Source organism: Pomacea canaliculata, linkage group LG6, assembly GCF_003073045.1.
Source record: "Pomacea canaliculata isolate SZHN2017 linkage group LG6, ASM307304v1, whole genome shotgun sequence".
NCBI lineage: Eukaryota > Metazoa > Mollusca > Gastropoda > Architaenioglossa > Ampullariidae > Pomacea > Pomacea canaliculata.
Window position 1 is genome coordinate 11528502 of NC_037595.1, and position 26334 is coordinate 11554835.

Consider the following 26334-nt stretch of genomic DNA (forward strand, 5'->3'; position numbering starts at 1 on the left):
CTTTGCTTCTCCCTGATTACTGGTTTCAAATGAACGCTGGGTCAGCGAACGGTATTCTGAACATTATTTAAAGATGTATTTAACAGACACATGGTCATGTTTGCAAGCATTATCCTTTCCGACAAAAGTATCATGGCACAAGTCAGTAATAAACAATGTTGCAGATAGGTAGAGCAGAGGGTAAATCAAAGTTTAAATCAAACTGTCCCAAGACGGTTGAAGGGAAACTAGCAATTTATTTTAATCATTTTAAACAAAATAATAAGCACAAGAAGAAGTTTATTGCGCTATGTCTTTACTCGGGACTTGAATCTTAGCATGCTCTTATATACACAGAACCTTTGCACACGTACCCTGCCACACCCAGCGATTATTAACATTATAATTGCAGTAAATTAGGTCTATCTTATCTGATCCCCCACGTTTCTCGTCGCTGTATATTTACGTGCGCCTGTATTTAATTTGTAAGTGAGTAAATAAGTTTACTGGGAGTGTAGTATTAGTCTGTACACCTCGAGTGTGTGAACTTGGGGGGCGGCCGTCTTCTTCGAGCTCTTCAAAAATAAACTCTTGAACAAATAACTTTTACACGAAAATAAAATTTGAAAGAACTATTTACATATACCCAATAAAATAATCATTTGTAAATAATATGTAGGAATTTAACATTACTTTTAACACTAAAAGTTTTTTTTCGTGATTCTACATCACTAAAAAGGGCTTGCCAATTTTTTTTCCTATTCTGGTCCCATCTTTATTTTTGTCACTGTTACAAATTTAGTTTTTTGAAATTTAATATAAGCCATTATTTTATTTACTTTAAAAAAAATTCTTCTAGTGTAATTTCTCTCAGTTGAATTTGAACATTAGTTTTACTGAAATTTATTCTTTATCTTGCCGTTTAATTTAATACTTCCAAGTAATTCTTAACTTCTTTTTTTACCATGAATGGTCTTCATCGAGCAGATTCACATAGCAGGAGAGTTGCTGAAATACATTTTACTGTTTTGTGAACTACCACACTTATTCCAGTCTCGATGTGTGTATGTGTGTTATCTAACTTTTCATTCTCCAGACTCTACTTCTTTCTACTTCCTGCCCTCCTAACTTCACTTGCGTTCCCAGAAACCCTTTGGTTAAGGTATGTTTGCCCATTTAGTATTAGTTATTAGATCTCCTTCACTCTTTTGTCAGGTCAGAAAAACGTGCCCTTAAGACACATTTGTTGAAATTCATCGGAAGTTATTAGGCCACAGGGTTCAGTCTGAGTCCTGTTCCCTATTATACTTATGTACTTACCATAAAGTACCCTAGAGTACTGAGTACTATACAAGTGTACATTCATTGTTTTGCACACGAGAATAGTGCCACGTATGCATGTGTAGAAGTGTTTGCATAAGAGTAATACTTTGGTAGGCCGTCTTCTTTTGTTGTCTGTGAAACAAACTCCTAAACAAATAGTTATAGCTTAGATAATATTAGTATACTCTGGTTTTTTCTTTTGCTTCCATTTTTTTCCTTTTATCTTCGATCCCGCCTGTGCACAGGGAAGTTTTTTCCCTCTGAATAATAAATTTGTGTGATATATTTGTTTGTTTGTACCGTTCATCTAGTCTTTTGTTAGTGTTGTGTAGTCGGCGCCCAGCTGCGGTTCAACAGGAACGTCGCGCGCCGTGTCTGGCCGAGCAAGTGTTTGTGTGTTTGTGTGTTTGTGTGTTTGTGTGTTTGTGTGTTTGTGTGTTTGTGTGTTTGTGTGTTTGTGTGTTTGTGTGTTTGTGCGGCTGCTTGAGCGGTTGCGAGCGTGCATCCGGCGACGTCGGGGGCGGTTACGTGACAGTGATATGTTTTAGATGAGTGTTTTATCTAAAATATTTGTTATAAATTCGTGATAATAATGAACATTAAAATTGTAAGCAAACATAAGTATCTATATAATAGAGAGACAGAGTTTCATTGAATCTTTATTAGGAGCTCACCAATCTATACACACAGCGATATAATCCAAACAACACAAATACACCATGGAAAATCTAAGTGTATGTGTTATTACACAATATATATTTTGCCTATATATGTCGATAACTTTTAAAAATCAAACTATGGTCTTTAAATGCAATACAATATAGTAAAAGTTTCGTTAGCCTACCATCTCTTCCTTCCATGTGCAGTAATGAGGCAATTACCACAGAAAGACTGGTTAAACGTACACAAATCAAATCAGGTTTTAACATTTGTTGTATGTTAGTTATCTCTAGGCCACCCTCAGTTACTTTAAAGGTTCCTTTTTACAAATAACACCGTTATTTAAGAAATATCATGACTAAAATGAAGCTATTTTTCTGAAAGGATGTTTGTGTGATATTAATAGATGCAAACTCCGCCTGGAAACCCGTTTCAACAACATTTAAAATAAGCCTTAATCCCACAACCTGACACCCGTTTGTTAGCATAAATAATATTGAGCGTAAATGTCCACTAAAAGGTAAAACAAAATCCAACAGGTACAATCTAGTTAGGTACACCTGCTGAATCTCTCCCTTATCCTCTTTTCCAGCTGCGGATGACTTAAAGACTTTTAAAGATGACTTGCAAAACAACGGTGACGACGATTTGGCCTGTTAGGTTTTTCCACTTCAGCAGTTGCTGATCTCTCTATTATATTGTACATCCTTATTTTGTAACATTTTTTAACATTATTATCATATTTTCGATTGGAAGAAAATTATCTTGTCTGTTATCAAAAGCGCTTACATTGATACTTTAAACCTAGAATTTGTTTCACTCGCATGTTATTAGTACATTATATTCCATGAAAGAACTTGCCGACGAAGAACTTTTATTTTAATGTGAAAAATTTTCAAAGCGTGGGTTACAGAAGCATTTAGTAGGACGATTATGATTTGCTACTAGTATGACCAGGCTTGAATTGAGTTCAGCCCTCATTTTACAATGAAACTTCTTGGATAATTTATTTCCATATGTTTTCTCGATAGAATTGGTTATTTTAATACGGCACTGCAACCATTTCTTCTGTAAACTAACAATAATGTTTTAAAATATTCCGTTGATTTTCAGCGATGTGTTTCGACTGTGTGAAGGAAGAAACAAGGTTTGCACCGAAAGATATACTGAATGAAAAGAAGGACCAACGTTTTATTCTGCAAGGCAATCTTGGTGAAGTAAGCAAAGATACCTATCAACGTTTCTGCCTTCAACGGTCAAACAAAAATACGTTTTGAGTCTCCTTCCTTCTTGTAAATTTGAGATTAAAACTTTTTGTGTTTCAAAGTATGACAAAGTGAATTATCTCATCCTTTAGGGCTGTGGTTGGCTCCTAACGTGTGAGTCACGAAAGGCTTTATGGACGGTCGCCACGGGGTTTGCAATCATTACTTAGAAGTTTTAATATCAATATCATTATACATATAGCTTCAGCTTCACAGTTTCAACACTCTTGTAATTTAGTTTAAACTTTAAAGATTGTAATCATCAAATTTATTACTTGGAGAAAGGTATAAATTACTCTTCATTTACTCACCGAAAGTTATTCACACCGATTGACTCAAGTGCTGACGTCGGTTGACCGTACACTGGGTGACATTTCGTTAATTTTTCTGAAAGTTTTAGTTTGAATGTGGAAAAGATATTCACTTTCAAAGTTAAAGTGTTTGACAACGTTAGAGAAATTGGCACCCATTTAAAAAAAACCGCAAATATTCGGAAATTTATATAAAATTAGGCTTTTTCACCTTGATCATCAATGGCATAGAGAAACCACGATATGTTCTGTGTAATGTAGTTCTTAATAATAATAAATACTCTACACTATTGGAGAAACCCAGCCCTGTGTTTCACTGGTAGTGAATAGGCAGAAAAAGATTGGAGAAACCCAGTATGTTGTAGTTAATTCTTGGAGATGCTAGTGCAAGATGTGACAAATATTTATCGAATAACACTACTAAGAGAAACATTACGGGTATGTCTGAAGACGTGAAGGAGCAGATTTGAAACGAAATCATGCTATCTCCATTGTCTTCATTTCAGGTTGATGACTCGACGGATTCAGTTCATGGTCTCAGTCACTTATCTTCCTAAGATCCGTTCCGTGACACCAAAGAAGAGTTTCTGTTTTGTTGTGCACTAGAAATTTTTACAAAAGGTATTTTAGAGAAGATAAAAACCACTTTTGAAGTTAATGGCCGACAGTGGAAAAACATGTGTGAGGTGTGTGCGGATGATAGCGACAAAGTGTGGCTTGCTGACGAAAAGAAAAGAACTTGCTCCCCAAGCAAAGTGACACTTCAGTTGCAGGCGTGGCACATGATAACCGCTATTTCAATAATGGATGTGCGTGACAGTAATTTACAGAGCCTATATATGTGACAGCACCTATAGATATCTGTAAACAACACAAACCATGTGATTTTTACCTGCAAAATAAATTCTCTACATGGTACTTAAAATATTACATGTTAACGTCGGAGGTATCTTACTTTTATGTCTATGAATTCTCAACAAAGTCTGAGAAAACGTACTGTTACAAAACGATATTATGCAAGAAAAATAAACCACACAGTTAGCATTGAATAATTCTGAAAGTGAATGTTGACCGAGTAATTGCCACATTCTAACATTGCCACTAACCTGTATTTCTACATCTTCAACAGCATGAGTGAGAGATGAAATAAAAATCTATCCAAGATATTTGTCCATATTGCCAGCAATTATGTCTTCATTTTTAAGGTGCCATTTTTTCATCCTCAAAAAGTAGCTCCCATTAAACACAACAAAATTAGAGCTGTAAACTGTCAATAAGACGTAGGGCTTTATCTCTCCTTAATAATGCTGCCCTCGAGAAAAGTGAGGTCTCTAACACCACCCTTCCAGACGACATTAAAACGATTATGGAAAGATCTTTACCTTTATTTACTTAAAAAAGAGAAAATGTCTAATCATAGTTTTTCAAAAGACTGGTATCTAATTACAAGACGTAGTAATGTTAGGTACTTTTCACGTTAAAAGTTACCATCTACATTTGAGCCACTCGAAGAAATCAGGAAAAATTAGGAAAATTTGGAAAAAATCACTCTATCCTCTCTCCTTCCCATTTTTCTCTCTTCTCTTCCTTTCTCTCTCTCAGCCTGCCACAAACACACACTTCTTTGTGCGCTATGTATGATTAATGCTATTCGTGTAAATGTTTTGTTTTTTTTACATTCCACATCGCATTTTATGTCATGAAATAAACCTATTAGGCTTTAATCTGTAATTCAACTCTTGAAATCTCTGCTTCCCCTACAAAAAAATGTTGTCATCCTAATGAATTCGTGCTATATAAGGTAGTTTTTCTTGAAATTTCTCGCCTGGATTTAAACAGGCCTTGTAAGGTTTCTCGATACTTCGATCCAACAAAATAATACACAAAAAAAGGAATCGATGAGTTCAGAAAGGAACAGATCTCAACAACACTGACCATCAACATGAACGTGTTGAAATATTTCCCAGAGCCGCTCAGACCTGATTCAAACATTCCAGCCGATCGGATACAAAAGTTCGGCGACGAGAAAATATTGTACTGGATGGATAGACAGACCAACATTTTCGTCAGCAGGGCTTCCTTGGTGGACATGGCCGACGATGCCTTATCTCTCCAAGATAGAGTTTTCTTTAACTTCAGGATCATCGCCACAGAACAAGCTGCAACGGTGACATTAAAGATGGCTGGAAGGCAAAACCCGTAGACAGTGCTGTCAAAGATGTCGACCAGGTTCCGATGTTGGACGTAATAAGACGTTGTCGTTATCAGTTGCCAGAAAGTCACGTTACGTTCCACGTCATAGACGCAAATCATGTTGTATTTCTCACTAACCACGTAAAATCCTAAAGTAATGAAAATACAGGACAACGCTAGGAAGATGGCCATCGTCTTAGTCTTGATAAAATTCTGTGCTCGGAGAGGAAAGTAGATGCAGAAACATCGCTCACTTGCAATGACGACAGAGACGAAGGCTGTTGCCCAGGCGACTCCATATAACCCGTAAAAGTGGTTTTCAACAGCAAAACGAAAGGTGGAACCGTACCTGAAAACAAAGCAGCCATTGTTATTCTTGTACTTCATTCGCTGTTGTTTTATTTGTTTACTCAGTGAAGAGATTGAGAAAACATTAAGGTGTGCACATAAGAGTTGTTTCATCGTAAGACGAGAACGTGTTAGAGAAACAGCGAATAAAACAGAAAGCGAAGAGAGGAAGAAGAATGAGCCAGCGATAGGTACATATCCCTCATCTTGCACACACACACATATATTTCAACAAACTAGCGCACGACCCAGCATAATAATGATGATGATGATGATGATGATGATGATATGATAACAACAACAATAACAATAATTGGGAATTTATAAGGCGCAATACATCAGTCAAAAGCGGACTCATTGAGCTGAACAAGATCACAAAATAAAATAGAAAGATGTAGAACAGGTTAACAAAATAGGGACAAAGATGTAGAAGAGCAATGCGAGGACTCACTGCGTTGGCAGTAAAGGGCGATAACTGTAGATTTAACGGTAAGGACTCTAGAGAATAATGTTAGTCACATCGGTAAAATACTGGGAAGATATTGAGTAATCTTGAGAATGTGAAGGAATATCTTACGAAACTGGAAAAGGTAAACACCACTTCAGTTTATTCAATACAGCTCAAGGTCCCTACCGAAGCGAGTGAAGCATAGTGGAGTAGAATCCAGCAAATAGATCCAAACAGTTCGCACTTTAAAATAGCAATACATTATATACAATTATACATATTATATACATTATAAACCATCCTGCTGCAAACCAGAAGAGGAAGAAAACCCAGCAGAAGTACACGTAAACATGAAGGTCCAACACCTTTATCCAAATTGAAGCACGACCACAAATCATAAACAAAATCAAGGCGATCCGATACACTCAGACTGTTAGGCGAAGGGACATAACTCTCATTCTCACTGCGCGCGCATAAAAAGAAACAAAGACATAATTATCAGAAAAAAATTAATAACCAGTTGTAAACATTTTTTCCTAAAAGCCGTGACTCCTTTGTCTCTGATTTAACAATCTAGTTTATTATTAAACAATGAACATCGGCAGTCCGTAACGTTGTAACACAGACAAAGATAAACAAACAGCATGGCTCACATCGATGGAGTCTTTAGATAGCATCTGGGACGGCTGCCTTCAAATGAAAGGCTGGTTTTAAAGTTTTATTGTGAGCGAATTCCAACAGCTTCACAGTACAAACTAAACTCGGTAAGTAAACGCCATTAAGTACTCATTTGTTGTCCATTCTATTATCACTGAATTTGCTGTGTAGTCACCTGACGTGCGTTGTTCACAGGCCAGTCGCATAGTTTAGAATTTTGAGACCGAAAAAAGAGAAATCTTGTCTAACCTCTTATCTTGACCAATAGTTTATTAATCTTTATCATATTTTTCCCAGAAAAGAGGTAAACATTGTACATCAGACATTGAAAAGGAATGTTTTATTGAAGTTACTAGGCTGATTTATATTTCCTTTCCTATGTAATCGTTGTATTAAGGCTTAGAAAGTGAGAGACAGACAGACAGAGAAAGAGATTTAGAAGTACTTTTTCTTGAATCCTGCTAAAACCTTTCTTACAGATCTCATGGATTCAGATGTTTCTTTTACATACCGTGGATGAGAGGGAGACAATGCAAACGCGCGTTCTCCATAAAGCAGACAAGCGAACGCAAGATAAAGTAGGTCTACAAACGAGAGAATAAAGAGACATGTGTTGATTCTCTCCCTTAGCCCCAGTTTGTAGAAGACGGCCATGTTGAGGCAGTTGGTAGGAAAACCTATTATACAGACGAGTGGAACGACAATGGCGGCCTTGATGCGGTCCACGAGGTTTTCAACGTCAGCGGTGACAAGGTCCTCCGGGTTCTCCCAAGGAACGAGACTGAATGACTGCAGCACAAGACATCCCTCTGGGGTAGTTGATGATGTCACAGAACTCATCACTTCTCCATCTGCTTGTGTCTCATTCCTGGTAGCAGACCTGAACGGTAAAGTAGACATGAGGGCTTCACTGATTCTGATGAAGCTTTGCTTCTCCCTGATTACTGGTTTCAAATGAACGCTGGGTCAGCGAACGGTATTCTAAACATTATTTAAAGATGTATTTAACAGACACTTCGCCATGTTTGCAAGCTTCATCCTTTCCGACAAAAGTATCATAGCACAAGTCAGTAATAACCAATGCCTATTTGTTGCAGATAGGTAGAGCAGAGGGTACATCAAAGTTTAAATCAAACTGTCCCAAGACGGTTGAAGGGAAACTAGAAATTTGTTTTAATTATTTTAAACAAAAAATAAACATAAACAGATGTTTCTGCCGCTATGTCTTTACTCGGGACTTGAATCTTAACACGCTCTTATATACACAGAAACCTTTGCACACGTACCCTGCCACACCCAGCGATTATTAACATTATAATTGGAGTAAATTAGGTCTATCTTATCTGATCCCCTGCACGTATTCTCGTCGCTGTATATTTACTTGCGCCTGTATTTAATTTGTAAGTTGGTAAATAAGTTTACTGGGAGTGTAGTATTAGTCTGTACATCTTGAGTGTGTGAACTTGGGGGGCGGCCGTCTTCTTCGAGCTCTTCAGAAATAAACTCTTGAACAAATAACCTTTACAAGAAAAGAAGATTTAAAAGAACTATTTACATTTATCTAATAAAATAATCATTTGTAAATAATTTATAGGAATTTAGCATTATTTTTAACACCAAAAGTTTGTTTTCGTGATTTTACATCACTAAAAAGGGGGTTGTTGCCAATTCTTTTTTTTTTTCCTATTCTGGTCCCATCTTTATTTTTGTCACTGCCACAAATTTAGTATTTTGTTAAATTTTAACATAAGGCATTATTTTATTTACTTTTTAGAAAATACTGCTAGAATAATTTCTCTCAGTTGAATTGGAACATTAGTTTTACTTAAATTTATTCTTTTTCTTGCCACTTAATTGAACCAGTTTCAAGTAATTTTTAACTTCTTTTTTTTACCATGAACGGTCTTCATTGAGCAGATTCACATAGCAGGAGAGTTGCTGAAATACATTTTAGTGTTTTGTGAACCTCTACACTTATTCCCGTCTCGATATGTGTATATTTGTTAATTATCTAACTTTTCATTCTCCAGACTCTACTTCTTCATACTTCCCTGCCTTCCTATCTTCACTTGCGTTTAAGAAAACCTTTGGTGAAGGTATGTTTGTCCATTTAACATTAGTTATTAGATTTCCTTCACTCTTTTGTCAGGAAAAAAATCCCTAAGACACATTTGTTGAAATTCATTGGAAAGTTATTAGGCCACAGGTTTCAGTCTGAGCCCTGTTTCCTATTATAATTATGTAGTTACAATAGCATGACCTAGAGTACTATACAAGTGTATATTCATTGTTTTTCTCACGAGAAGACTGCGACGTATGCGTGTGTACAAGTGTTCGCATTAGAGTTGATACTTTGGTAGGCAGTCTTCTTTTGTTGTCTGTGAAACAAACTCCTAAACAAATAGTTATAGATTATAAAATATTAGTATACTCTGGGTTTTTTTCCTTTTGCTTTCATTTTTTTTTTCCTTTTACCTTCGAATCCCGCCTGTGCAGAGGGAAGTTTTTTCCCTCCAAATAAAAAATTTGTGTGATAAATTTGTTTGTTTGTACCGTTCATTTTGTCTTTGTTAGTGTTGTGTGGTCCGCGTTCAGCTGCGGCAGAACGAGTGTTTGTGTGTTTGTGTGTTTGTGTGTTTGTGTGTTTGTGTGTTTGTGTGTTTGTGTGTTTGTGTGTTTGTGCGGCTGCTTCAGCGGTTGCAAGCGTATATCCGGCGACGTCGGGGGCGGTTACGCGACAGTGATATGTTTTAGATGAGTCTTTTATCTAAAATATTTGTTATAAATTCGTGATAATAATGAACATTAAAATTGTAAGCAAACATAAGTATATATATAATAGAGAGAAAGAGTTTAATTGGATCTTTATTAGGAGCTCACCAATCTATACATACAGCGATATAATCCAAACAACACAAATACACCATGGAAAATCTAAGTGTATGTGTTATTACAGAACATATATTTTGCCTATGTATGTCAATAACTTTTAAAACACAAACCATGGTCTTTAAATGCAATACAATTTTTGTCAAAAGTTTCATTAACCTACCATCTCTCCCTTCCATGCGCAGTAATGAGGCAATTGCCACAGAAAGACAGGTTAAACTTACACAAATCAAATCAGGTTTTAACATTTGTTGTATGTTAGTTATCTCGAGACCACCCTCAGTTACTTTAAAGGTACTTTTTTAAAATAAATAATACCGTTATTTAAGAAATATCATGACTAAAAAAGAAGCCATTTTTCTGAAAGGATGTTTGTGGGGTATTAATAGATGCAAACTCCGCCTGGAAACCCCCATGGGAGCCTCCCAGTCCCAAAGCCGGATAAAAGAGAAGGGTTGGGCGTGGGGCTAGCAACCCCACTCAGTAAAACATAAACATTTTTTTAATTCAGTTTGCTATTTTCTGAGTGCAGATGGATTCACTCTATTTTCTTGAATTTTTGAAACTTGTTTGTTCTGTTTTCCAATGATATCCCATCCCCTATTAACATTGTTCCTTTTTCTAATGATAGGTCATCCCCTATTAACATATTTATGAAAAGAGACTAGCATGGAAATACATGTTTTTTAATTGTTTTGTGGACTGTATCAAGCCCATGTATGTTAAAAAGTCTGTGCTGGTTAAGGCCGTACACCTAATATAGAATTCATCAAGAATCAGAAATGTACCATCAATATTAGTGAGGTCCTCTAATTGTATAACTTTTGCATCAGAATTTTTCTTAATAATTATATACAACTTTTCTGCCTCTGATAATAGTACCATTAAAGTGACTGTGCTCCCCAAGAAAATCTTCACTACACTTTGGGATGCACTTATTAATAAACTTTTTATAATGCCTCATCACATCTTGCCAGAAAGGATTTTGAAAGTTTTTGACATATTCACCACCGCAAATATCAATCTTCACTAACTCTGGCTAATTTTGAGTGTGGCTATAAAAGAGTAGCGATCCAATATTTTAAGTCGTGCTTCCTGATAAACACACAGCTCTTTTAATTCTGATGCGGGCTGACCATTCATAACACAAGTAGATAATTTCTTATAAATTCTTTGAAATGTTTTTCGTGGGTTCTCCGTGTATCATAGGGTTTGCAAGAACATGATTTTACAAATCAATGTCAGGTAAATAACTAAAAGTTTCAACAACCTCACACCCGTTTGTTAGCATAAATAATGTTGAGCGTAAATGTTCACAAAAAAAGTAAAACAAAATCCAGTAGGTACAATCTAGTTAGGTACACCTGCTGAATCTCTCCATTATCCACTGTTTCCAGAACATCATGTTGATGCGGGTGGCTTAAAAGTCTTTTAAAGATGACTTGCAAAACAACGGTGACGACGATTTGGCCTGTTAGGTTTCTCCACTTCAGCATCTGCTGACCTCTGTATTATATCATACATCATTATTTTGTACCATTTTATAACATTATTATCATATTTTCGATTGAAAGAAAAGTATCTTTAAACTTAGAATTTGTTTCACTCGCATGTTATCAGTACATTATATTTCATGAACTTGCCGATGAAGAATAACTTTTTTGTTAAGTGAACTTTTCAAAGCGTGGGTTACAAAAGCATTTAGTAGGACGATTATGATTTGCTACTAGTATGACCAGGCTTGAATTCAGTTCAGCCCTCATAGTAGCATCATTTACCACTTCGTGTTATATCACTGGTTTTCCTAGAAATTTCTCTCCTTAAGTTAAACATAACATGTAAAGTTTCTCTATATTTCGATCCAACAAAATAGTACACGAGGAAAGGAAAGGTTGAGTTCAGAAAAGTACAGATCTCACAGACACTGGTCATCAACATAAACGTGTTGAAATATTTCCCAGTGCCACTCAGACCTGATTCAAACATTGCGGTGGATCGGAGGAAAAAATTGGGCGCCGAGAAAATATTATACTGGATGGAAAGACAGACCAACATTTTCGTCAGCAGGGCTTCCTTGGTGGACATGGCCGACGATGCCTTATCTCTCCAAGATACAGTTTTCTTTAACTTCAGGATCATCGCCACAGAACAGCCTGCAACGATGACATTAAAGATGAATGGAAGGCAAAACCCGTAGACAGTGCTGTCAAAGATGTCGACCAGGTTCCGATGTTGGACGTAGTAAGACGTTGCCGTTATCAGTTGCCAGAAGGTCTGTAACGTACCGTTACGTGGGCCCTGTGCGCAATGTCTGACTATTGCATTCAGTCATCTAGCATTCTCCCACACACCTATTACAACAGATTCAATAACAAGGTTTCAAACTTAATGATAAGAATATAATTAACAGAGTGCATATATATTTACAAGAAGATAGTTCAAGAAGATAGTTTGCAAGCATTCCATAGGTAATCTCAAACTTAGCTTTCTGGCTTTTTCGCTATGGTGCTGGTCGCTGATACATCCAATATTCACAAGTTAAAGTTCGCACTGGCGTGATGACTCCACTTGTTATATGCTCGTCATTTAAAGTTCACACTGTCCTAATCATTCCAGTGTCCACAGTTTCGTCAGTTAAAGTTCACAACTCAGTATAATTCAGAGTCCCGTGGGTCTTTTACGTCCTTTCTCCGACGGACTTTCTGTCGGCCGATATCCACCTCGCCACCCAGAAAAGTAAAATTCTTTCCACTCCTCCCTACTTTGTTCGTTTCCTGTGGGGTTTACCCCGCGCGGAGGGTGGCCCGAAATCACTACCAGAAGGCGTGGAACAATTATCTCCCCTGGCCGTACGTCACGCGCGGCCGTCCACGTCAGGTGCTCGGACGAAGTTGACACCGACACTGGACACCGGCAGCGAGATGGTTGTCGCGCTAGCCAGGGGAGATGTGCCAGCTTGGCCCGCACATGATGTTTTGTCCCTGTTTTAACTACAGAATCGACCATTTGTCCTAACCAAGCAACCAACACACTAAACACCTCAACAAAAAGACAATGGGTAGAAATACATTTTCTACAACACTCCTCTCTCCGGGGGAAAAATTGTGCCTGCTAAGGCACAATTTTTCAAAATACAAATCCATACATAATAACATGACGTGAAATGAATTAGCATAGTTCAATTAAATCCAAACAGTTGGTAAAATCATTACCACATAAGCATCTGTTAAATGAATAAAGCAACCAGTAATCAATTACAGCCATGAACATTCATAAAAAGAAAAAAAAGTTACTATTACCACATAAACCAATGCACCTCAAAACACCTCAAAAAAAATTGCGTGTTGCAAAGACTACTCTACATAGAACCATCTCCTCTCGATAAAAGTGTGCGTTTTACACAGCGTGTTCAGCAATCTGGTTCGTGCAGTAGCACATGCACTTTTCTCACACAACTGCCTAGCCACTGCGGCTTTTAACACTTCAGCCGGTTACACTAGGGGTACCCCATTTGGTTGGTGGTCATCCCCTGTCAAAAAAAACTCGTCGTGACCTATGTCCCCGACGCTGTACAGCAACCCCTCGGGTTCTGCTGGCGCGCAGACGCTTACTCTGCCGCCTTTGGGTACCGCATGTTCCGCTTGGTGGAGAAAAACGGCGGTGAACCCATCACATAATACAGGTACACCTTACTGTGCTACCCCACAGACTATCCTCTCAGGACTAGCCTTCCCATGCCACTATAACCTTTACAAGAACATAGCTGGCCCTGGGTCCAAAACACATTGCACATCAATACATCCATTGTGTACAATACCCTCACACACACACAAAAAAAAACTTTCAGTGTTAGCTGTGTTGATAGCGTGTTACATAAAAGGCCAACTGCAGTACTGCAGATTGTGAACAGCTGATACGCACGGAGACTGGTTATAAAACATCATCATAATACAAATTCATTGTTAGTGCAATCCTCCTCCTCATCGTCATCGTTGACCATACAGCAATCATCATCTTCATTATTATCATAGAAGAGGAGAAAAAAAATCGTCGTTAGTACACTCCTGTACTTACTATAGCTATAATCATCCATCAAAGTCATCATCGCAATCATCATCATAGTCATAATACAGTCAACAACAAAAGTGGTCAAAACCTGATAATCTACCTCGTTACATGCTAGTTGTCTGTAACCCATATACTATGGTGGAGGTAACCAGCTGTCTATAGTGCAGTTTTCTCCGTCTTGTCTTTGTCTGTTTGTTCTTGTTACCACGGGCACCCTCTATGTCAGGCCCGTCTACTGTGACCCAGGGGCTAGAATACAGTTTTCGTGTTCTCTTTCCTTTCTCTTTGTCTACTGTGTGCCGCCCGTCTACTGTGGTCGGCGTGGCCCGATGTCTACGATGCCGTTTTCTCTTTGGCTTTCTTCTCGTTGCTAGAAGTTTCGACTGGTGCCGTTTAGCACGATCCCTACAAGCAGAGTAGTACTTGCTCTCTTCGTACAACTTCATTTTGGACTTGATTGCCTTTCCTAACTGCTTAATTCCGTTCTCAATTTTTGGGATCATTTTCTCTATTCTGGATTCTGATCCGCTCTCCACACACTTAGTCAGGTTCAAGTTATTAGCCAGGCTCAAGTCACCTCTTCTTGAATCATTTTTAATCGAACTTTTTCAGTTTGATTCTTCTCCGCAGTTAGCTCATTGTTCTCTTCCTTCGACCTAGCGTTTCCTTCTGCTTCTTGCTTCGTCTGAGCGTCCTTCTCTGTCATTCTGTCTACCACAGGGTTCTCTCTAGGGTGTTGGTAGGTTTGGCTCTCTGTTGTGCCATTCAGCTCGTTGGTTTCTTTTTCATTAGGATCTGCCGAGCTTGTCGTGACGTCATTCTCTTCGTCCTCATCATCCTTATTATCTATTGAATTTCTGGGTTGCGGAAGAGCCGGTTCAAAATCATCAGTATGTCCTTGAATCTTTTTTATCCAGATCTTTTCTGGTGGTTTCTCTTCCACTGTTAACTGTGTCTTCTCGACTTCCACCTCTTCATTCTTCTGTTGAGTCTCGGACTCTGCGGTGCTTTCTACCACAGGTTTCTTCTCAAGGAGCTGGTGGGTTTCGCTGTCTGTTTTGATATCCAGCTCTTTCGTTTCTTCTCCGTCATCATCTACAGAACCGGTCTCAACATCAACCTTTTCGCTTTCACCATCCCCTATCTCTATGGCATATGTGGTGTGCTGGCTAGTCGTTCTGAAATTCTCAGCATCGTGTGAATCATTGTCCGTCATTTGAACCTTGATTGCTGCGGCTTTTGGTTCCTGGGGTGTAAAACTTGGTGGGAAGGGTGGTCCCCCGTAATATTGCGATTCAATCTCTTGCAGTAGGCGATTGTTCGCCTCTATCCTTTTCTCTATCTCTACTTGCATCTTTTCGACTTGTTGTTGTTTCTCTCCAATCTCTAACCAATATCCTAGCTCCAACTTTCTAATGCGTTCCTGGGATGCGTGCTCTAGTTTCTGCACTTCAGATTCAACGAATGCGTGACGTCCGAAATGCCTCCATGTCACATTCACAATGTCTCTGCCAAGGTTTTCCTTTTCAGTTTCTATCCGGTCTTCTAATTCGCTCTTTTTGATGATTCCCCTTAACTTTAATTTAGTTTTTTCTAACGCTAGTCTTTCTCTTTCTTCCACTAGCCTTTTCCCTTCTAACGTTGCTTCTACTTTTTTCCTTTCTGACTCGTGTCTTTGTCTGTCAAACACGTCAAGTCCCTCCAGAATAAAGTTACCGAGGGTGTCACCACTATATCCCCTCCTTTCCCCCTCTCGCTCTAGCTGTTGCATAACCTCGAGCGCCTTTTCTAGAAACTCTATGTCATTGCCACCCATGGTTCCAATTTAAACACAAAGCAAATTCTAGATATATGGTATCACAACTTAAAAAAAAAAAGCACAAATACCAATGCTATAACAATTATCAGAAGTATTCCACAGTTCGCATCAGATTAATTTAACTTAATAAATTAATACTCTACGTCAGGCTCGCCAGTTGTAACGTACCGTTACGTGGGCCCTGTGCGCAATGTCTGACTATTGCATTCAGTCATCTAGCATTCTCCCACACACCTATTACAACAGATTCAATAACAAGGTTTCAAACTTAATGATAAGAATATAATTAACAGAGTGCATATATATTTACAAGAAGATAGTTCAAGAAGATAGTTTGCAAGCATTCCATAGGTAATCTCAAACTTAGCTTTCTGGCTTTTTCGCTATGGTGCTGGTCGCTGATACATCCAATATTCACAAGTTAAAGTTCGCACTGGCGTGATGACTCCACTTGTTATATGCTCGTCATTTAAAGTTCACACTGTCCTAATCATTCCAGTGTCCACAGTTTCGTCAGTTAAAGTTCACAACTCAGTATAATTCAGAGTCCCGTGGGTCTTTTACGTCCTTTCTCCCGACGGACTTTCTGTCGGCCGATATCCACCTCGCCACCCAGAAAAGTAAAATTCTTTCCACTCCCTACTTGTTCGTTTCCTGTGGGGTTTTACCCCGCCGCGGAGGGTGGCCCGAAATCACTACCAGAAGGCGTGGAACAATTATCTCCCCTGGCCGTACGTCACGCGCGGCCGTCCACGTCAGGTGCTCGGACGAAGTTGACACCGACACTGGACACGGCAGCGAGATGGTTGTCGCGCTAGCCAGGGGAGATGTGCCAGCTTGGCCCGCACATGATGTTTTGTCCCTGTTTTAACTACAGAATCGACCATTTGTCCTAACCAAGCAACCAACACACTAAACACCTCAACAAAAAGACAATGGGTAGAAATACATTTTCTACAAGGTCACGTTACGTTCCACGTCATAGACGCAAATCATGTTGTATTTCTCACCAACCACGTAAAATCCTAAAGTGATGAAAAGACAGGACAATGCTAGGAAGATGGCCATCGTCTTAGTCTTGATAACAGTTTGTGAGTGGAGAGGAAAGTAGATGCAAAAACATCGCTCACTTGAAATGACGACAGAAACGAAGGCTGTTGCCCAGGCGACTCCGTATAACCCATGAAAATGGTTTTCAATGGCGAAACGATATACGGGACCGTATCTGTAAAAAGTAACCGTTATTATTCTATTCAGCAAAAAGACAGATAAATCAAAAGAGGTTGTAACGTAAGAGACGAGTGTGTAAAGGAGAAATGGGATAAATAATAAAAATACAGAATGAAGACGATTTAATGGAATTCCTCAAAGAACCTGCTCAGAGATCCCTTTGGTACAAATGTTTCTGTAACGTACCGTGGACGAGAGGAAGACAATGCAAATGCACGTTCTCCATAAAGCAGACAAGCAAACACGAGGTAAAATAAGTCCAAAAATGAGAGAATAAAGAGACATGTGTTGATTCTCTTCCTTAGCCCCAGTTTGTAGAAGACGGCCATGTTGAGGCAGTTGGTAGGAAAACCTATTATACAGACGAGGGGAACTATAATGGCGGCCTTGATGCGGTCCACGAGGATTTCAATGTCAGAGGTGACAAGGTCCTCCGGGTTCTCCCAAGGAACGAGACTGACCGACTGCAGCACAAGACATCCTCCAGGTAAGGTTGATGAAACCATAGAACTTGACAGACCGCCATCCGCTTGTCCATTACTACTAGTATCAGACGTGGCTGGTAAAGAGGGTGTCATGATGATGACACATGCTGATTGAGTGTCATCTTGTTCTCCTTGAACGTATTTATTAAGATGAGAAAGTTTCGCGGAGATATACCAAATCAATTTATTCCCTGCAAACTGTAAATAGAAAAGGTTGAAATCGCGCTGTGTGCGAAGGTTATTTTCTTAATGTATGTTTTCTTAAACAATTTTCTTACAGAAATCTAATCTGTCCTTTCCGAACTTGATAATTATATCCTAATGAGTTCTTTTTTTTTTTCAATGAGACTATTTACACGTGCGTTGCCCGCCACACCCAGTAATCTCACTTTTATAATTATACTAACGGCCGTTTCTAAAACGCACACTTCCGTTGTGTTGATTTGTAGGCTATTACACAGATGTTTATTACTGTGTATGTGTGCACGTGTGTGATTGATATCCAATTGTTGGTAAGTGGTCGACGCAGTATTTTTCTGTTCAGTTTGCGTGCGTGCACAAGACTGGGAGACCGTGGTCGGCTTTCTTCTTCGACAACTTTGACGCAAAAATTTAAACAAATAATCTTTCCAGGAAAAGCAGCTGTAGGTTGGTTTAGTTTGAAGAATATAATTCAAGAACATTTACATTTATTTGCTAAAATACGTATTTCTGATTTTTGCAATGGAACATGATTTGGTGCCTTAAACATTTCTTTTTGATGATTACCTATTATTTCACGATTTTGTTCTCCATAAAATATTTTTGACAATTTCTCTTTGTAAAATACCGCTAGTTTAATTTTTTTTTTAGAACAAATTTGAGCAAAGTTGATGGGTGGAGGAGAGCAAACAGTCATCACTTTCATCAAAAATAAATTCGTTAGATGATTACACACAACTCGTGGAAGTGTATAGAACAGCTTCATTTTTAATGTTTAATTTCAGCAGAGGAATGTGCTTGTCCATACGATAGTGAGAATTGATGTCAATCTGAGCTCGCTAGTATTTCTCTCTGGATTTTATGCAGACTTTACAAGGCTAACCGTCGATGGTTTTCTCCGGGCACTCAGGTTTCCATACTAAGTACTTGTGTGTGTGCGTATTTTTACTTAAGGTTTGGGTATGGTATAACATAATTCCAGGTCATTGTGTCTTAAAACGATTTTTTCCTGGTCATCGTGAAAAAAAGTAACGAAACTTGGTATGGTCACTACAGCTCTCTTCATACAGCCAATCTCTCCAAAGAGACCTCTACTCTAAATGGTCAGGTCACGTGAGCTGGTCTTCTTTAGCCACGTGACCCGGCACGACACCCTGTCGAGGACTTTCCTCCAAGGCACTTTGGAGGGTAGTCGACAACGCAGTGGCCAAAGAAAGAACTGGCTTACGAACGTCAAAGATGAAACAGGCAAAGGGAGAGAACGTCAGAATAGGTAAGAGTGGCGGGTCCTGTCAGCTGCCGCGTCCCAACGACAGGTGCTGTTCAAGAGACGACCGATGACTGATACAAAATATTTGTAGTGAATAGAGGATAATAATGAACAAAACAGCTTTGAGAAAACACGAATTGGAGAGAAAGATAATTAAATATTTATTAGTAGGTCTCCAGCTTTTAATTACAATGATCTACAATAATAAGAACTGAACACAAATCCACCGTTATAAATGTCCACAACACTATCCACACTATTCACAATATTCTATAAACTCCAGGATACTTTATCGTCGTGAAAATAATTAAATAAACATCTGAATTTATAATAGCAGTGTTAAAGGCAAAGCAGGGATGACCATTACTGGCACAAAGGAATAGATAGTAAACTAGAAAATTCGCCAGGAGGCATATTAACGCTGTATATGTGATCCAAATCATCGATCAACTGTAATATTCCTTGGTACACATCAACAAAGAATGTATCCTTCTTCTGAAGACAATCAGCCATTGATATTGTGACTGCTCCAGGCCCAGTTTTTCGGCTTAAGCGGTGGATTGATTCGTCTCTTAAAAAGCATGGGAAATCCCTCTAGTCAAAACTTCGCAGAGGTTAAATATCTATGACGATATATATTTATATAATGGCTCCTTTTCGTTTACTTTTAACAAACACAAGCTCTGGTCTTTAAAAGCAATAAGCTGTTTAACAGTAATAAAAACTTTGACACTTAGGAGGTATCTTGAGTTTCGCAGCAGACGTAAGCAGGCGGGAATTACGAACCCATATTTGTTATTTGTTTAGATACCACAAAGATTTCAGAAAAGGTTATACGTATGATGTTTATATATATATACTACCGTTATCTGTCGATATCTTTAATAAACGCAAGCTATTGTCCTAAAATGAAAAAAGCCTTTTAACAGTACTAAAAACATTAAAATAAATATTGACACTTAGAAGGCACCTTTTGGTTTTTCTATGAATCACAGCACAAGCAGGCAGTAACTTTGAGTAAAAGCAAGCCGGTCTTTGCAAGAGAGAGAGAGGGAGAATTTATATTATGAACGTGTGAATGGATGCAAAAGAGTTTTACGTTAGTCGCCTTCTAGATGTTTTAAGGGGTAATCGCTTAAACTTTTATTTAAAAAAGGAAAAAAGGCGTTGTAACGGAAAAGGTTAGCGTGTTAGGAGTCAAAACGTTAAGGAAGACAAAAAAGATGCTATAAAGCTAACAACATGCACCACACACACATTCAGAACAAAAAGTACAATAAATGGTGTATAAAATTGGACACCATAAGTTAATGTCTCTGATTACACAACCAAATCAATTAGTCAACTCTTAAAATTTTCCTGCACTTCACCTCACTAAGTTTGTGAGACCACTGGAACTTTAAACATTCATTTGAGAACATTTTTTTCTGATTAAAGGTTGAAGCTCAGTGCAAGATAATGTTTCTCTATACTGGGTCAATGCATCCTTCTGTTCTCAAGAAGTACAAACAGAAAGAGGTCAACACCACTGACGTCATGGTTGTACATGGATTGTCAATGTCAATTATCATTATCAATGTCATTGTCAATGTTTGAGCAAGTAGGAGACTAAGCGAGTCTGTGTACAAATGTGACCTCTGGATTTTCACCGTTCTGCGCATGATGATGTACGTGTATTCACCAGGTTCTGGAAAGTAATATCTTTTACTAAGCTTTATCCTTATAATCCTGTTAATTATGTACATTTTACAGCAGGTATATTTCATTGTACTTAAATTTCAGATTTTTCTCACTTTTTCTATGTCGTGGCAATGTTGGCCGAAAAAGAGTGGAAGGGGTTTGGATTTGGAATCCCACAGAGAACTTGCTGATGCTGTTAGAATGCTCCTTTGTCGAGACATTCGCTCCAGGAAACTAGGCACGTAGGTATAACTCTGACAAAGCATGTTAACATAATATTGTAAGGATATTGTATATAAGGGTTTAATATCAATCTCATAAAATAATGACTTGAGGTTCACAAGCCACCCATCTCTGTTCTTCCCCGAACAAAAGATTTAGCAGCTTCCGAATCAAAGTATAGCAAGATAAAGATTTATAGTACAAGTTAAATAAATTGATATTCCAACATTTGATTCGTCTAAAGTGGAAATGGAAGTACCCTCCTTGATATTTTGTACTCCTAAATGCCACAATGTTGGTATCTTTTCCGTAACCCCATCCAATCACATGTACGCAGAGTATCAACTTATCGTTGTTACTGCCGCCCGTGTGCTGTGAGTCCCTCCTGCGTCTCAGTCCTCCACGTTTCATGCCTTCAAAAGTGGAGTAGGGAACACTATTCCTCTCGCCGTCCTCCTCTTTAGGTTCCGACGACAAGACCGAAACGATCTTTCTCTCTGTTCAGCCATCATGGGCAACCGTCGCGATTGACTGCTGGACAAACATCGTAGTTGGCATCCGCTGTTTTGGTCGTTCAGGCCTCTTAAGACTTACATAACTTTTTCTAGCAACCCCTACATGAGGCCTTCTTATGTACTCAAAGATCCTCTGGTTGTGGATGCGTGGACCTTTACATGTAGCTCAAAAAAATTGCCACATGACAGATGTCACTGCCACAAGGGTGATATTCAAAAGCCTACTTTCCAAAAACATTAAAGTGAACAAGAAATAATCGCGGTCTACAAAATCGAGAACAGTTAATTGTTCCCATTTGTATAAGACGGATATGTTGATGCAGGTGGTAGGAAACCCTTTTATTAAGAGGATTAGCTGAGTCAATCAGTGGTAAATGACTAGCAGCAATAAGTCTATAAATACCAGATTAATTGAGACTTGCTAGCTGATAGGCTTACATCGATAATTGTAAACCTTAAGAGCAACCAGTCTTGATTCACGAAAGATATAGTGTATGTGTACTTGCGTTCTAGCGTGTGCGTGTGAGAGAGAGAATTTATGTGATTAGCGTGATAATACAATCAACAGAGCTTTACATTAATTAATAACTTTTCAGTGTTTTGGGGAGGAAGATCTGAAATCATTGTTCTTTGTTTTCGATGTTCTAAAGAATTAATTTCTCCGTACTGTTCTTATCACCTAAATGTCCGTAAATATTTTCTTTAAAATCTTCTTCTAAAGACACTTTTGTGAAAAAAATTCTTAAAATCATTCGGAAAGGAGAACAGACAGTAAAATATACATTAAAACAAGGACCGAAAAGCAGAAAGACGCATAGATTAAAAGGAATATTTTGAAATCTCTTGTGCAAAGAAAATAAAATCACTACAGTATCACAAAAACGTATTGTCCTAATTAATGCTACACGCGCTTGCATACCAAATAATGTTTCTCGATCCACAAAAAAGGCCAACAACACAGATGTCAGAATGTTATGTTTTAACAGTTTTAACCGATTAAAGACCTGTGTACAAATGTGAGGCCTTGATTTTGTTATCTTTCTGTGCACGATGATGTCTGTAAGCGTGTATTCACTATGATTTGGATTTTAACGAGCATAATTTAGTCATTACAAAAACTGTGCTGAAGTCCATTCAAGCAGCTTCTATGGTTTCTGTGACGAGGGCAGAGATTCTTTTAATAGTTAGAACCCTGTTAGAACGTCTCGTGCAGAAAAAAATGTATGTCTAATACCACCATTTATGTTAAAGCTATAAATACATTACATTATAATGCTGTACATGTTACATCAGATATTTTACAGATATACTTTCTTATAGTTATGTCCCTGTTTGTCACCTTTCCCATTTTATGTAATGGCTGTATAGGTTAAAAATACAGATAAAGTAAGACGAAAGACTTATTTCTGGTATTCCACATACAACTGGCCTACAGATACCTTCGCCACGAGCGCTTCTGTTACTGAGGACTAGAGGAAGACAATATAACCATGGACGTGTATAGGTGGACTGCTGTCTGTCTGCAAAGACCAACGCTTAGCCTCTTGAGAAGTGATCTGCTGCTAGTCTCGGCGAGCCGTAACAAAGAATGTGACTAAACCGGAAGCTTTCTTGTTTCATGCCTCGTTTTAGTAGTTAATCTGAAATGAGAATAAACCGGAAGCTTACTTGTCTTATACCTCGTTTTAGCAGTTAACTGGAAAAAAAAATCTTCTGCCAGCAGTCCATGGATATTAGTTCGGGATATAACTGCACGTGATAAACGAGGTCCACAAAAAAAAAGAGATAAAAGACACGTATTGATTCTCTCCCTTAGAACCAGGTCGTAGATGACGGCTATGCTGAGGCAGGTGGTGGGAAAGACTATTGTAATGATGACAAGAAAAAGTATTTTGTTGTAAATGATATACAGCAGGAAGTCAATCAATACGGAAAAAGAATTAATTGAGACTTACCTGCTTGGTAGGTTCAGTAAGTATTTATGAACTTCAAGAGCAAGCACGATTGTTGCAAGAGAAGTAGAAAAAGCAAATATGCATGCATGTGTGTGAGAGTGTGAGAAAAAGAGAAAGAGAATTCATGTGATAAGAATATTAATGCATGTAAAAGATCCTACATTAGTGACTTTTCCTAGCTTTGTCGAGTAAGCCCCGAATGAAATTTTATTGACATTGCCCTACAGACGACATTTCGCTAAATAACTCCCACAGTAATAATAATAATAATAATAATAATAACAACAACAACAACAACAACAATACAAAATTTGTAAAGCCCATACTCACACTCCTAAGGAGATGCTCTTACAAGAACAAAGCATGGACAGCATTCGAGGGGCAGGAAAACAAACAAACAAACAAACAACATATGAACAATAAAAGAATAAACTACAATACTAACAAAAAAATAATATCAAATACGGAAAACACAAAATGGAACCAAATAACAAGAACAAGAGATGAGACTAACTTTGTGAAGGATACTTAATAGTCCTTTTCTGAAGATAGGGCTGAGAGAATCCAACAAAAGAACTTTTTCGCCTAAAATTAATCATGCTGTGTAATGTTTCTCGATACTTCGATCCAGCAAAGTAGTACACGAAGAAAGGAAAGGATGCGTTCAAGAAAGTACATATCTCGATGACACTGATCATTAACATGAACGTGTTGAAATATTTCCCGGTGGCGCTGAGATCGGGTACAAACATGGCGGCCGCCCGGAGAAAGAAGTCTGGGGCAGACAAAATATTAACATTTATGGAAAGACAGACCAGCATCTTAGTCAGCATGGCTTCCTTGGCGGATATAGTCGAGGACGCCTGAAATCTCCAAGACATAGTCTTCTTCAACTTCGCAAACATGGCCGCGGTGCAGCTTATATCGATGATAATGAAGACGGTAGGAAGACAAAGTCCGTAAACAGCGTTGTCAAAGATGTCGACCAGGCTCTGATGTTGGAAATAATAAGCTGTTGCTGTGAATTGCCAGAATGTAAACATTACGTTCCACGTCATGTAAGCAATCATGTTGTATTTCTCACTAACGATGTAATATCCTAAAGTGATGAGCAGACAGGACAGGGTCAGGAAGATGGCCATCGTCTTAGTCTTGATAACAGTTTGTGAGCGGAGAGGAAAGTAGATGCAAAAGCATCGCTCACTTCCAATGACCGTCGTCACAAATGCTGAGGCCAGCCAATTCCGTAGAGGCCTTGGAAATGGTTTTCAATGGTAAAACGATAGAAGAGGCCGTATCTGTAAAATGTAACCGTTGTTATTGTAGCAATGCGTTCACTGTTTGTTGCTTTATGCCATTGAATACTTGCTTAGTAGACAAAGAGAGAAAGACCTTATAACAGATGACGAGTACCATTAAGGACTTAGGAGAATAAGGCAGAGAGAGAGAGAGAGAAAATGACATTTATGCAGAGATAGGAATATACCATATATTTACAGTATATTACTATATATATAATGTTACTACTATTATTTAAGATATTATGCCAATTCTCAATATTTTGTGTACATAAACGAGGCAACATTAGGAGGAAGAAGTAAAGTTAAACAGATGTATAAATTTAATGAAATGCGATTGCAAACTTAGTTCCAAACGTTACAACCAAATCCTTAAATCAACAGTTAATAATCTTTTCAACTTAGTTCTACCTTGTTTAAGACCTCTCAGGTAATCGAACTGTTCACTAAATATTAACTATTTGGATGCATTTTTTTCTGGACAAAATGCAGTGCAGTATAATATTCCCTCCCACCCACCCACCCAATCGTTCTCGACGGAGGGAGGTCAAAATATTTCATTTTAGTTGGGTGGCTGATTTCTATCACCCTTTCCTATGCATTGTGAATTAGTTTAAAAATACAGAAAGACGGGCAAAAGAAACTATTCTGGTATTCCACCAAAAATTTGCTCATATATCTTTAGTCACAGATGTTTCTTTGACATACCGAGGACGAGAGGGAGACAATGCAAATGCACGTTCTCCATAAAGTAGACAAATGAACACGAGATAAAGTAGGTCTACAAACGAGAGAATAAAGAGACATGTGTTGATTCTCTCCCTTAGCCCCAGTTTGTAGAAGACGGCCATGTTGAGGCAGTTGGTAGGAAAACCTATTATACAGACGAGGGGAACTATAATGGCGGCCTTGATGCGGTCCACGAGGATTTCAATGTCAGAGGTGACAAGGTCCTCCGGGTTCTCCCAAGGAACGAGACTGACCGACTGCAGCACAAGACATCCTCCAGGTAAGGTTGATGAAACCATAGAACTTGACAGACCGCCATCCGCTTGTCCATTACTACTAGTATCAGACGTGGCTGGTAAAGAGGGTGTCATGATGATGACACATGCTGATTGAGTGTCATCTTGTTCTCCTTGAACGTATTTATTAAGATGAGAAAGTTTCGCGGAGATATACCAAATCAATTTATTCCTGCAAACTGTAAATAGAAAAGGTTGAAATCGCGCTGTGTGCGAAGGTTATTTTCTTAATGTATGTTTTCTTAAACAATTTTCTTACAGAAATCTAATCTGTCCTTTCCGAACTTGATAATTATATCCTAATGAGTTCTTTTTTTTTTCAATGAGACTATTTACACGTGCGTTGCCCGCCACACCCAGTAATCTCACTTTTATAATTATACTAACGGCCGTTTCTAAAACGCACACTTCCGTTGTGTTGATTTGTAGGCTATTACACAGATGTTTATTACTGTGTATGTGTGCACGTGTGTGATTGATATCCAATTGTTGG

The 26334-nt window shown here is 38.3% G+C and overlaps 2 protein-coding genes across 3 annotated transcripts; both read right to left on the reverse strand.

The window, feature by feature from the left end:
- Positions 1-4907: 4907 nt before the first annotated feature.
- On the reverse strand, positions 4908-7881 carry LOC112566538. Of its 2 annotated transcripts, none has more exons than XR_003099624.1 (2): positions 6893-6958; positions 4908-6080 (listed from the first exon to the last, which is right to left on the reverse strand). XR_003099624.1 is itself a non-coding variant. In XM_025242764.1 (2 exons), the coding sequence occupies exons 1-2, from the start codon at positions 7836-7838 to the stop codon at positions 5312-5314; spliced, it is 912 nt and encodes a 303-aa protein (XP_025098549.1). In that variant the 5' UTR covers positions 7839-7881; the 3' UTR covers positions 4908-5311. The 2 variants fall into 2 exon arrangements, 1 of the variants encoding a protein (XP_025098549.1); XM_025242764.1 differs by lacking the exon at positions 6893-6958 and adding an exon at positions 7696-7881.
- A 6828-nt stretch (positions 7882-14709) lies between these two features.
- LOC112566080 (protein Ycf2-like) lies at positions 14710-15957 on the reverse strand. Its single transcript, XM_025242025.1, has one exon. It carries the CDS (start codon positions 15955-15957, stop codon positions 14710-14712), a length of 1248 nt encoding a protein of 415 aa, XP_025097810.1.
- Positions 15958-26334: the final 10377 nt, after the last annotated feature.

Bases quoted from the DNA above. Each gene is read 5' to 3' on its own strand.
- LOC112566538 (XM_025242764.1), bottom strand. From the start codon at position 7,838: ATGGCCGTCTTCTACAAACTGGGGCTAAGGGAGAGAATCAACACATGT. The intron at 6,081-7,695 runs GTATGTAAAAGA...CTTTGTTTTCAG, and splicing joins TTGTCTCCCTCTCATCCACG to GTACGGTTCCACCTTTCGTT.
- LOC112566080 (XM_025242025.1), bottom strand. From the start codon at position 15,957: ATGGGTGGCAATGACATAGAGTTTCTAGAAAAGGCGCTCGAGGTTATG.